Raw genomic sequence first — 12749 nt, forward strand, 5'->3', positions numbered from 1 at the left:
TGTGGAACAACTGTCTGGCTCACCCCTTCCAGCCAGACCCACCCCTACCCCGATGCTTGCCCTCGGCCTGGCCGGAAGCCCCCTGTCCTCTCCCATCCCCCGGCCTTGCTCTGCCCATGCTCCCTCCTTCCTTCTCTCTTCACCTCTTCATAGCCGGGAAGACCCAGCTCAAATGCCTCATCTGCCCGCCCTTTGTGAAGCCATGCTGCCTCACCGTGGATTTCCCTCTCCTCAACTTCTAGAGCACTTTTCTGAGGAACAGTTGCTGTAGTTCGAGGCCTCTGGGACCTGGAGTCAGATGGCCAGATTTTAAACCCCACCCCTGCCGCTCCAGCCTCTAGTTTCCTCACCTGTACGATGGGGATAATGATCGCGTGGACTCCACAGAGCTGTTAGAAGGCGAATCGGAGATAACCCCTACGAACCGCCTGGCAAGGACTGGATGATGCGGTCCTCTTGTCATCACTGCCTTTCCCTTGGCAGCACGTCAGGAAAAGATGCTCACGAGGACGCACCTGTGAAGGCCTCTCCACATACAACAGTCCCCTCTGCCTCTTCCGTCACTGCCTGTCATTTCTTTCAGTCATCCCCTTTGCTCTGAAATGGACGGCTGCTCTTCAGGCCCATGTCCCACTTCTGGGGAGAAGCCAGCCAGGAATTCACCCAGGAGTGTTTAGAATCTTCAACTTGCACTCTAGGCCCCGGGGAGGGTATCCTTGGCACAATGCCTCACACATAAAAGGGTTCAACTAATTAACTGGATGTTATAAGTTGTAGTTGGCATCTTTGTTCCAAGTCAGTCCATCTCTCCAGAGTTGTAATAATTAGGGGTAGGCAGGTGCAGGGGCCCCTGTGCAAAGGCCGTGGCCTCACATAAGTTCCGATCCTGCCTTCTGATGGGGGCTTCCTCCTGATCAAGTGACAAGAACATAAGTTCTCGGGATATGCATGCGGTTTATTTCAGGGGAGGAACTTGCTAGGCCCACTAAGACATCACGGTCACCTCAGCTGTTGACCCAGAGTGGACATCATCTCTTCTAATAAACCAGCGGTCCTCAAGCCTGCCTGCATGCCTGCCTTTCCTGGGGGGCTTACAAAATTATTGCTGCCTGGGCCCTACCCCAGAAGATAATTTTTAACGGGCACAGGGTTCAGCGTGGCCTCGCGGGTTCTGATAAGCATCCCCAGTGATTCTAATGTTTGGGTGAGGTCAAGAGCTCTTCTAAAGTAAGGGTTTCTGGTTTGTCTCCTGATTGAGTCTCATTAAATGGAAGTGAAGACCGGCAAGGATTATTAATTAATTTGATACAGAGCTTGCTTGTGCATCCAGGCTCCTCACAGGCTTCAATTAGTTTGGCCATAGAGGTACAGAAAAGTTCTCACTGTCAACCCTAATAGCTGTCCTGACAACCCGCGTTCTGCCTTCTCTCTACTTAGCTGGGCAGTTAGGGGAGTGGCTCATGACTTCAGACCTTCTGAAACATCTGATCAGTCATTCTCTTTTATGCAGTGTGATGAAAAATGCACAAAAGCCTATTTCCACATGGGAAAAGCCCACCTGGCCCTGAAGAACTACAGTGTGGTAAGTGCTGAGAGGAGCGAACACGCGATCACAGAGCAAGGCCTCAGATCTCCTCAGAGAAGAACCACATTCCTCCAAAGCGAATTAGATACTAGGCCACCTTCTAGGATTTTCTGAGGTGGCTCTTACAGTCTTTGAGTTGGGAAGGACATTGGGTGTCCTCCAGGACAGCCCCACCTGCCCGAGAATCCCTTCTGCAGTGTCTCGGACCAGTGTTCTGTCGGCCCCGGGAAGAGTGTCTCTGGAGAGACTAACACAAAATTCACTCCTAATCTCATCACCCCAGAGTAACCGTGTAGCTGTATTTACGCACTAAGCTGTTCTATATTGTTAAGAGCAGCTTTGTTGAGATCCCCAATTCACACACCAAACAGTTCATCTGCGGGAAATACACAGTTCAGTGGGTTTTCCTGTATTCAGAGACGTGCAGCCCTCACCGCACTCAGCTTTAGAACATTTTTGTCCCCCAAAAAGCCCTATTCCCACTGGTAGTACTCCCCTTCTTTCCACCCCCCCTCAACCCGGGCATCTGCTAATCAACCTCTGTGTGTTCTAGACTCTTCTTATAAGTAGAATTATACGACATGCTGTCTTTTGTGGCTCTCTCTTTCACTTAGTGTAATGTTTTAGGGGTCCTCCATGTTGTAGCATCTAACAGTACCTTGTTCCTTTTATTGCTGGGTAATATTCCATTGTATCGATAATCTACATTTTATTTAACCCTTCCTCGGTTGGCGAACATGAGGGCTATTATGAATATCCACGTACAAGGTTTTGTGTGGAGATATGTGCACAGTCCACCTGAGGATGTACGAGGGACTGCTGAGGCCTATGGTAATCATGTGTTTAACCTTCGGAGGACCTGCCAGAGGGTTTCCCCAAGTGGCTACACCATTTTCATGCCCATCAGCCGTATGTGCTTTCAGTTTCTCGACATCCTGAGCGATACTCTTATCTCTTCTTGATTACAGCCATCCTAGTGTGTGAGAAGCTTAACTCCTTGTTTGGATTTGCATTTCCTTGATGGCTAATTATGTGGAGTCTGTTTTCTTGTGGCTTGTTGGCCCTTTGTATATCCTCTTTGGAGAAAGGTCTCTTCAGATCCTTTGCCTATTTTTTAGGTTATTTGCATTTTTATATTTTATTTTTACTCGGTTATTTGCATTTTTATATTAAGTAAACAGTACTTTATATGCAGGCCCCTTATTCAACAAGTGATTTTCAAATATTTTCTTTCACTCTCTATGTTGTCCTTTCACTTTCTTGACTGTGTCCTTTGTAACACAAAAAAAATTGTTTAATTTTGATGAAGGCTAAATTATTTATTTTTTTCCTTTGATTGCTTATATTTTTGGTGTCATATCTAAGAAATCATTGTCTAATCCAAGATTTACTTCTGTGTCTGATTCTCTGTATGGCTTTAGCTCTTACATTTAGATCTCTGAACCACTTTGAGTTAATTTTTATGGTGTGAGAAAGGGCTGTAATTTCATTCTTTTGTATGTGGATATTCAGTGTGCCCAGCACCGTTTGTTAAAATGACTGTTCTGTCTCCCATTGAATAATTTTGGTACCTTTGTCAAAAATCAGTTGATCATAAATGCATGTGTTTATTCCTGGACTCTCAGTTTTATTCCATTGATTGATATGTCTGTTCTTATGTCTATCCCACATTGTCCTGAGTCCTATAGCTTTGTAGTAAATTTTGAAATGAGGAAGTAAAATGTGAGTCTTCTAACTTTGCTCTACCTTTTCAAGATTGTTTTAGTTATCCTAGGTCCCTTGAATTACCATACAAATTTTAGGATCAGCTTGTCAATTTCTGCAAAGAAGCCAGATGGAATTTCAATGGGGATTTCATTAAATCTGTAGGTCAATTTAGGGAGTATTGCCATCTTAATAATATTAAGCTTTCTAATCCATGAACATGGAATATCTTTCCACTGATAAGACACTATTTTTTTTAATTGCCTCCTATTATACATTCAAAGATTATTTTTTGGTGGATTTAAATCTAAAAGTAATACAGGCCTATTGTACTAAGGTCAAATAGTAGAACCCTCCCCTCTCCACCAAATTCTATCCACTTATTCATTCACTCAGGTAACTAATTCACTCAGCAAATAAGTATGCATACTTTCTACATTTCTGGCACTGCCCTAGACATCAGAGTACTGTAGCAAACCAGGCAAAATCCTTGACTTAATAGAAGTTACATTCTGGAGTAGCAGTGGCTGGGAGACAGGAACCACTTAAGTAGGTGTGTAGTATGTTGGTTTGTGAAAAGTGTTATTGAGAAAATGAAATCAGGAAGCAGCAAAGGTGAGGTCAGTTTTATATAGAGCTGTCAGGGAAGGCCTCCCTGCAGGAAGGGAGGGAGTGAGGTGAGCAAGTCACGTAGGAGTGGTCCAGTCAGAGGGTCAGCTAGAGCAGAGTGACAGGCGGTGAGGTCAGGCAGACAATGGCAGTACGGGAGGGGACTGATTCCCTGCAGCCTCACAGGCTTTGGAAGTACTTTGGCTTTTACTCTGAGTGAGCTGGGAGCCATTGGAGGGTTTTGAGTGAGGGAATGAAATGATGTGACTCATATTTTCAAGGTCACATTGATGTGACTCATATTTTCACTGCTGCATTGAGAATATATCTTGACATAGTAAGCAAAGAACAGAGAACTAGTTAGAAGGCTATTACAATAGACTTTCCAAGTGAGGTGTAATGATGGCTCGAACCAGGTTGGTGTTGAGGGAGGTGGTGGGAAATGTTGGGATTCCAGATATATACCAACAGAGAAGCCAACAGGAGTTGCTGGTGGACTAGATCTGGGGTTCCAAAGAAGTTGCATACAGGTTCACTGCCCTCATCCTTTTGGGCTACCCTAAAAACTACCAGACACCAGGTGGCTTAAACAGCAAACATTTTAATTCTCACAGTTCAGGAGGTTGGAAAGTCTAAGATGAAGACACCAGCAGGCTGGTGTGTGTTGAGAACCGCTTCCTGTTCATACACAGCCAGAAGGCTAAAGAGAGGTCCCTGGGGTCTCTTTGATAAGGACACAAGTCTCACTCAAGAGAACTGCACCCCGATGACCTAATCACCTCCCAGAAGCCCCACCTCCAAGAACGTCACATTGGGGTTAGGTTTCAACATAGAAGTTTGGGGGGGACACAGTCTATAGCAGTTACCATGTTTGCTCTGCATACCTCTGTCCCGTGACACCAGTCTGTTTTATGTCATGTTTTCTCTTCCATTCATTTCTTAATCCTGATCTTCTGGATGAGCCTGGAGCTTTCAAGACAGCTCAGAGCCCATTTTCTTCTGTGCTTGTTTTTCTCAGTGACTGGGTAGAATTCTTCATACCCCTGAGACAGTACTGCCCAAAACCTACTAACATGCCCTACGAGCTGCAGTCTTCCCTTTTTTTCCCAGAAACTTTCCGGCAGTCTCCTCAGGGAGAGGCCCTCACTCTTAGGTTTTCTTGCAAGTCTTACATGGCCAGTGAGTAGACCCCTTAGGGACTCTCTTTGCAGCCCTGTGTGTATAAGTAGACACTTCTCTTTTCCTGTTCCCAAAAGTCTCTGTCAACAGTGTCTCCATCTTCATTTCTCTCCCTGCTCCTTGTGGGCATATCTGACAAGTAGCCTCCTGTCCTCTTTCGGTGCAAGCAAAATTTCTAAATTTTGCAATCACCTCAGGATTATTCCTCTACCAGCCAGGCACAATCCATGAAATTCGGGACTGAATATTTTTCCATCACAGCTGGACCTGACAACACTATTTTTTTTTTTTTTTTACCAAGTTCTGCAAGAACGCCTCTTGCCCCACAGAACCAGAGAAGCTTAGACAAAATGCCAACCGCATGCTGCGTTCCCATGCCTGCCTCCTACGCTGGGAGTAGGAGGAGGCCAGGAGGAAATAATGAAGCCCAGCCCTGTGGTGCCTGGTGTCTTTCTTATAATCACCTTCACCCCCTGACTACTCTTCAAGGTCTTGTCTCTTTTTTCCAGGCTAGAGAGTGTTATCAGAAGATCTCAGAAATAAACCCCCAACTGCAGGCCCAGGTGAAAGGTGAGGCTGTTCCTACTGCTGTCCTACCTTTGAATTGCACTTTCGCTTTGTGCTCTGGCCCTGAGGTGCCTCCCATACCTTCTCTGCACTTGACCTCAAAGCCACATCAAGCCCTCCCTGTTTGCCCGCTGTCCGCTCCTCTTCCCTCTCTGTTCTCCCACTCAGACCTTTGCCTTCCTCCTTTCTACACCATCGTCCCTTAGAGCCTTCGAGGTAGGGCATAATGTTGTCCTTGAATCCCGAAGATGGTTTAAAATTCTGGGTATAGGCTGGACATCCTTCCTAAAATGTTCCCTGCTGAAGCCAGGTTTGAATGATCGTCAACACTTCATGCCTCTCAACCTCCTGTCCTTCACAAAGGCTACTCTGCGGTCGTGATGTTGATTGTTAGGTCTCTGTTTGTTTCTCTTCTTTTCTTTCCCTTCTCGTCTCACAGATTACCTGAATCAAGTGAATCTCCGGGAGAAAGCAGACCTTCAAGAGAAGGAAGCCCACAGATTGCTGGATGTGGGAAAGAACACGGCCGTGACCGTCAGAAATCTCCTGGAGACACTGTGCAAGCCCGATCAGACCCCCTTGTTCTATGCAGGAGGGATTGAAATCCTGACTGAAATGATGAAGGACTGTAAGCCAGAGACGCGTGTGGCCTTGTAAATATAGTCAGCATAAAAGGGCAGGGTGAAGGTCAGCCCCGAGGAGGCGGAGAATCCCTATACCCCTTCCTTCCACAACTGCTGCAGGTCTGCTGTAGTGTCAGGACTGAGCAGGCCACGGGAGAAACACCCCCACCCCGGCGCCCTCCCCCCGCAGAGCATGCGTGCGCTCAGAGCATAGGCGGCCCACACCCCCAGATACACAACAACACAAGACACATGCCCACAAACCACACCCCGGGCACATACTCACCACACGTATTTACCTCACATACGCACACGCCTCACCTAAGCACCCCTCACCCATCCTCCTCACGCTGTCCATATACCTGCACACCTTCTGGGTTTCCCCATAGACCCCCCAACAACACCATCTCCCACCCTCACACATCTCCCCCCAACCACGGAGGAACAGAAGACAGAATTTTCTAAGACAGACCATAAGGTTCACCCCAGTTACATGTAACGGCTTCTCAGGATGCGGAGGTCATTCCAGAGCAAAGGCACTAATATCTGCTGCTGGCGAGAGCCTTGCTGTCCTCTTTCAGCGGTGCTTGTAGACATCACGCCAGAGCTTCGGCCACTTCTGTACTCAGTGACAGGATGCCCTGGGCACAGAGATGGGATCTCGGACCTCCCTGTAGTGTGTGATGGGGGAGGCGCTCAAATACACCCTCCACTGATTTCTTAGAGAGTACAGGTTCCTCTCTAGAGCCTAGAAACAGCTTCAAAATGCATATTTAAGAACAGATGGATATGCTCTTCCCAGAAGTTAAGCAGCTCCTAGAGACTCTCTAAAGATGACAGTGACGTGTTGTCAGATAACCGACAGGGGCACCCAGGCCCAGCCCCCCTTCTCAGAACAGGAGGTCCCCCTCCCTGAGGCTAGAAGTGGCCGATGACAGCTGTAGGTTTCAGAACGTACAGGTATTTATTTCTGCCCAGTCTGTGAATTTGGTGACCTTGACATTCCATAGTGGGTTTCTCATCATCAGCTGGCTCTGTTTTGGCCAGACATCAGCCAGACGGTTCCGAAATCCAATGCGGTTTTTATGAATTCATTCCAGGCACGGAACAAACTTTATTCAGGACACACAACGGATTCCGTCTCATCAGCGAGAATGCGGTCCTGAGAAGGTAGGGGTGTTTATAGAGGCCATCAGCAGTAACGCAAGGAAGGATGAACCGTTCTCAGTTCTCCGTGAAGTATCCCTGGTCACACGGGCGGAGCCTGGTTTGAGTTTGGCCACAGTTAACCTCCGAGAGGAGGTCGGCTGCACTCCCTTGGGCTTCCACCAGGCACTGCCAAGTCAGAGAAGTGACCATTTTTTCGCTTCCCAAAAGGGCAAGATTGCCATTTGTTCTCTCCTCTCTTGGAATTTGCTGATCACATCAAGAAATGAGATCTGCTGAGTCCTGGCTCGTCCCATTTGTAATTTTATCTGAAGAAAGACCCATAGGAAAGGAGGTGGATCGCTAAATTCAGTTTTATTTTATTTTGTAGTTCAGTGGTTTGGGTGCAGCTCCTCAGGCTAGGAGAACACTAGTGTGGGTCGGGGCCACCAGCACACGTTTGGGTGTGTGTGGAGGCCTGTGAGCCCTCAGTAGGCTGCTGGCCTGCCACCGTTCATGTCACCACGCAGCCATTGCCCATGGCCCCGGCTCAGCAGCCTCCCTCCCTGCAGCCCCAGCTCCTCGGCCTGCACCCCTGTGCCGGAGCGCTCAGACCCGTGCTGCCCAGACCCCAGGTCCCGGTGACCGGCGGCTCCTCGTTAGAACATTGCCCACATTGGAGGAGTCAGGAAGCGGACGAAAGCCAGCCAAGAGGATCAGGGCGACTTTCCAGTTTTCCTGTTGCCATTCTTCGTCTGTTCTAGGTGCTTTTCCACAGCAGAAAAAGATGCAGCGGAAGAGATGGTGTGCGTGTGTGTCCTCAGGCTCTGGCAAGCAGTGTGCACAGGGAACGGTAAGCACGGGCCGTCGCCACCTCCTCTTACTGCACTGGGGATGCACGTGCGCAGGCAGGACCATCTCCCCCAACAGGCCGGGCCCAAGGGAGGTGATGTCCATCCGGCCCTTCCCCCAGGGAGAGCCTCGGGATCAGAAGCACAGCCTGCACTTCAGCCGTGTCTCTGTCCCTTACAGCTGCCTTGACGGTGGGCGAAGTCACCGTCCGCCGAAGGAGCGGTTTCCTCACCTGGCGCTTTGCAGATGCTTGATGTCTGCTCACACATGGGCAATACAGTGGACAAAGCTGTTCCTGTCCTGCCCATCGAAAAATACCATTCCTTTTTTGCTGACCGCAGTACCCATCTCAGCATTGGGAGACTTAACAGTGGTCCCTGCTGCCATCTTACTTGTGCTGCTGATCAGTGTAATACTGGGACAGTAAATGCTACACGATGTTTATCGACTTGTTCACATTTATTTACCTGTCCACATATTAGCATCTTCTGGGGTTCATGAAGTTTTTGCACGAGGTTTCTGACCCCTTTTGTAAAGTAGTAAATATAAATAAAAATTATAAGTATATCCTTCATTTTTAAAAAGGCATGTTTTCATAGGGAGAGGCCTGACCTAGGACGGAAAACACTGAAAATGGGAGAGATGCTAGCTGGGTCTCCTTTCCTTAGGGCTGCTGTGGGAAGCCGGCCATAGAGCCGGGGGAGACAATTGGTAAACTAGAACAGGCTGAATATGAGATGATATGACTTTTCCCCATGATTTAGTAGAGTGAGGGAGTCCTCTTAAGTTCCGGAGGACTGGAGAATGAGGGCGACTCTTTCCTGAAGGGACCTGGGCTCAGACGAGAGCCACTATCAAGGCGCCCTGCCGCCCTGTGGCATTCTACACCTGGGGTGGCGATCCCACACCCCCACACACACATGACAGGGAGGCAGGCAGGGCTTGGTGGCTGAGTGTGAACCAGACCTGGCCCTCCCTCCTGGCAGCTCTGATTTCCTCAGCCTGCGCCGACTTCAGTTTCTGTGAACCTGAGGGTCACGTTTTTCTCTAACACAAGAACAGAGTCAGACACAGACAGGGACACACACACACTCTGTCGGATCCGCGAAAGCCAAGTGCATCAACTCAGTGGATGCAAAGAAGCTTTTCTAAAGGACACAGGGATGCTTACAAAGTTACAGACAGGGGACTGTGTCCGTGATATGCTGCTGAGTGGGAGAGAGAAGTCAAAACAGAGTAGGTGGCTTATATTTCTAACAGTAGTGTCACAGGAGGCGGGGGGGAGGGGGCTCCTTTAAGGAATGAGCTTACCCAGAAGGGCCACAAGAGGAGGAGACCTTCACGGTCAGCTTTATACTCCTGTGTTACTTGGCTTATTTACAATGAGCTCCTTTTCCATCCAAGTACTAACCAGGCCTGACTCTGCTTAGCTTCCGAGATCAGACGAGATCGGGCGCGTTCAGGGTGGTATGGCCGTAGACTACAATGAGCTCCTTTTCCAGCAGAAGAAAATAGATCAGCTACACAAACTCGCTCTCTTTCCTGACTGAGTCTCCTACTCCAGCCCATCCCTCTCCGTCCTCTCAAATGTACTCAGGTCCCTGCTTAGACAAGGAACGAGCGGGGAGCGGACAGAGCCAGTGCCACCACCTTGGAAGTAGCTGACATCTAGGAAGGGGAGGGTATGCTCTCTCCATGTGTGGTCTCACGTGATTTCTAGTTTTCTAGAAGGAACTCAAGGCTTTCTCTGGCCCGTGTATGAAAACTGACAGCCTAAAGGCATCTACAGTTAAGCCAATTTTGGTCCCTTTCCTCATGTTCCAAATCCCACACACCAAGGAGCCTTTGCCAAGAGTAATGCTACATGGCCCCCGCCTGTGAGCCAGCCCCTGTTCGAAGCACCGGCTTATCGTCACTCCCTGAGCTCTGCTAACACACCAGCCGTCTTCCTCGTTTCACTCAGGAGGAAGCTGAGGGCCACAGGGGTTCGCGACTCAGCCACGATCATGCACATGTCGCCAGGGCCCAGCAGCCTGGTTCTAGAGCTCGTGCTCTGACGTTTATTACCCCGCCGCTCAAACAAGGGCAGAGGAGGGCTGGGTGTCCTAGTGGGAAATGGTGGGAGAGATGAGTGGTTTACCCGCTGTCATTGCATGAGGTGCTCGTCCCTTATCTTGCAGAGGAAAACCAGCGCCTACTGCTGGAGAGCCCAGACCTGGGCCGGCTGCTGCCTTCCTTGCTGGCCGCCAGGGCTCTGACCGTCCGCCAGCAGAGCCTGGCCCTGCTCCTGCAGCTCACGCAGACGGACCACGGACGAGGCCTGATCATCAGCCACCTTGACCTGACCCGGTAGGACTCTGCCAGTAGGAGCTGCCCTGGGGCTTCTCAGATGGTCACCTGCCAAGTTAACACTTGCCCGTACCCCTTCTAGTGTTGGAGGACCCTAGAGGTGCCATCAGACTTCATTAAGGGTCAAAATCAGAAAGAGCCTGTGGAAGGAGGCCTCCCTCGGGAAGACCTCTGGGACGAGCTCCCATGTGAACTTGGTGCCTGTGGGCAGTTTCCCTTCTCTGACCGGCTTCCCTGTCACAGATGTCACAGACAGTGTAAATGGCAGCCCTTCCAAGCCCAGCCTGAGAATCTGTCTCAACTGGGTCATTCGCTTCTGCCCCGTCGGCCTCCGTCTGTTTCTGCCCTCCTGCTGCCCTCATGCTGCTTCTTTCATTCCTGTTTGAGGTGACACTCTCTGAGTTGGCATGTTCTTAAAGCCTTTCTAGAGCAAGGTAGAGTATCAATAAATAAAACACACCTGGAACATTCTCGTACGTCAGGATTTCCGAGGTGTACAACCGGGGAAATGGGATGTGCCTCTTCCCTGAGGGCGCTTCATAAAAAATTTACCGAACGCCAGCAATTCCTTCCAGTGCTCTTAGTCGCAATATTATTAGTTTCTGTGTGTGAAATTATCATTTTTTTATATCAAAAGAATTACATGTTGGCAATTTCGTGGGGCTCAACCCGGCAGAAGCAGTAGCAAGGATCACTGCTGGCTTTACACGTGTTTCATACACAGTCTAAAAACAAGTTAGCTTCCGATTCTCTTCACTCTTCTACCTCCTCTGAGCCTGAGAAGGAGACAAGATAAGTGTTATGAGCCCATTTCACAGATGGGAAGGGAGCATCTGCGGCACATCACCAGGCAGTCTCACCCTGCTCTCTCCTAGGCCCTGAAGGCCAGCTCCTGCTTCTGTTCCCACCAAGAGAAGCAGCCCAATTAGAAATCCTGGCAGATCTTTTCTGTGCCAAGCGGAGACCTCTGGCACCTGTCCCATGGAGCAGGGAGGTCTGTCGTGCTCAGGACAGGGTGCTTGCTGAGCCTTGACTGCGGCCCTCCCCCTCTCAGCACTGCCGTGGCCCCTGTGGCTTGTGAGCAGAGAGGCTTGGCCGCCCCCCAAAGCTCAGGCCACAGGAGCAGATAGATTGTTAGAGTTAAAGCCTCAAAAGCACATTTCATGTTTTAAATGACTGCAGTCCTTTCCTCAATGCCTTCCTCATGGTTTTTCATTTGGTTTTGGCCTCTCTGAGTAAGTATAGCTGCGGTAGCCCTAAGCTTCCTCCCTGCTTCCCCCCACAGTTGTCTTTGATTGCTTGAGTTTTCATTTGAATTTTTCCAGTGTTTTGGAGATTGGCATTTCTGAGCACCTCCCGCAGTCCCTCCTTGTCTCCAGACTGTCAGAGACACCTCTGCTGATTACCTTCGTGCCCACTCTTCTCGTTAATGTCCATCTCAGATTAAACCAGAAAGAGGTGGATTGTGTTCTCTGAAATGGAGGGAGATGGTTTGGTGCAGGACGAGGCTGCACACAGGTCCCGTGACCTCCCAGAGAAGCACGCATACCCCTTCCCTCTTAAAATGCTTTTTCCTATGTGAGAAGTGGAGAGGACAAATGAGTACTGACAGGAATCCAGAGAAGGCCAGTGCCACTTTGTGGAAAGCCCTGGATTTTTCGATGCAAGCAGTCATGAGCTCAGATCCTCTGCTTGCCGCCTTCTATGTAGGTGGCCTAGGAAGGCTGCTTAACCTTGACCAGCTCTGGTGTCTCATTTGTATTGTAGACTCGTGAGGAAGCTTAAGAGAAGAGATAATGTGCGTGCCAGTCCCATGTTTTCTGCTGCGTTTTACAGAATACTTAATCGGGAGAAGATGGTCTTGTTTGTCTCACAGAACAGAAAAGACTACAGATGGCCACAGCCAGTTCCGTGGCTTAATGATATCAGGGTCAAGGTCTCCGACCTCCTCTTGATCTCTCCCTCATGGTCTCAAGAGGCTGCTGCAGCTCCAAGTATCATATCCCTTATTAAGACAGGTTACCAGCAGCTGGATCTGTCCCTTTTATCAAGAGAAGCTACTGCTTATTTCCGTTCACTCAGGACTGTGTCACATGCCGCCCCTGGTGGAGACAGTGATTCCAGCTTCTGTATTC

The 12749-nt window shown here is 49.2% G+C and overlaps 1 protein-coding gene across 7 annotated transcripts in view; it reads left to right on the forward strand.

Annotated features, from left to right (window-relative positions):
* The window catches only part of TTC12 (tetratricopeptide repeat domain 12), a 42090-nt gene that overhangs the window by 18353 nt on the left and 10988 nt on the right, over positions 1–12749 (forward strand). For all 7 annotated transcript variants that reach the window (XM_059181016.1, XM_059180994.1, XM_059180965.1 and 4 more), the window contains 6 exons: positions 1511–1582; positions 5587–5647; positions 6084–6272; positions 7368–7437; positions 8178–8266; positions 10446–10614. In XM_059181016.1, coding sequence (XP_059036999.1) covers positions 1511–1582; positions 5587–5647; positions 6084–6272; positions 7368–7437; positions 8178–8266; positions 10446–10614 — 650 coding nt within the window. The remainder of the gene's footprint in view (positions 1–1510; positions 1583–5586; positions 5648–6083; positions 6273–7367; positions 7438–8177; positions 8267–10445; positions 10615–12749) is intronic.

Source organism: Mustela lutreola, chromosome 1 (genome assembly GCF_030435805.1).
Source record: "Mustela lutreola isolate mMusLut2 chromosome 1, mMusLut2.pri, whole genome shotgun sequence".
Taxonomy (NCBI): domain Eukaryota; kingdom Metazoa; phylum Chordata; class Mammalia; order Carnivora; family Mustelidae; genus Mustela; species Mustela lutreola.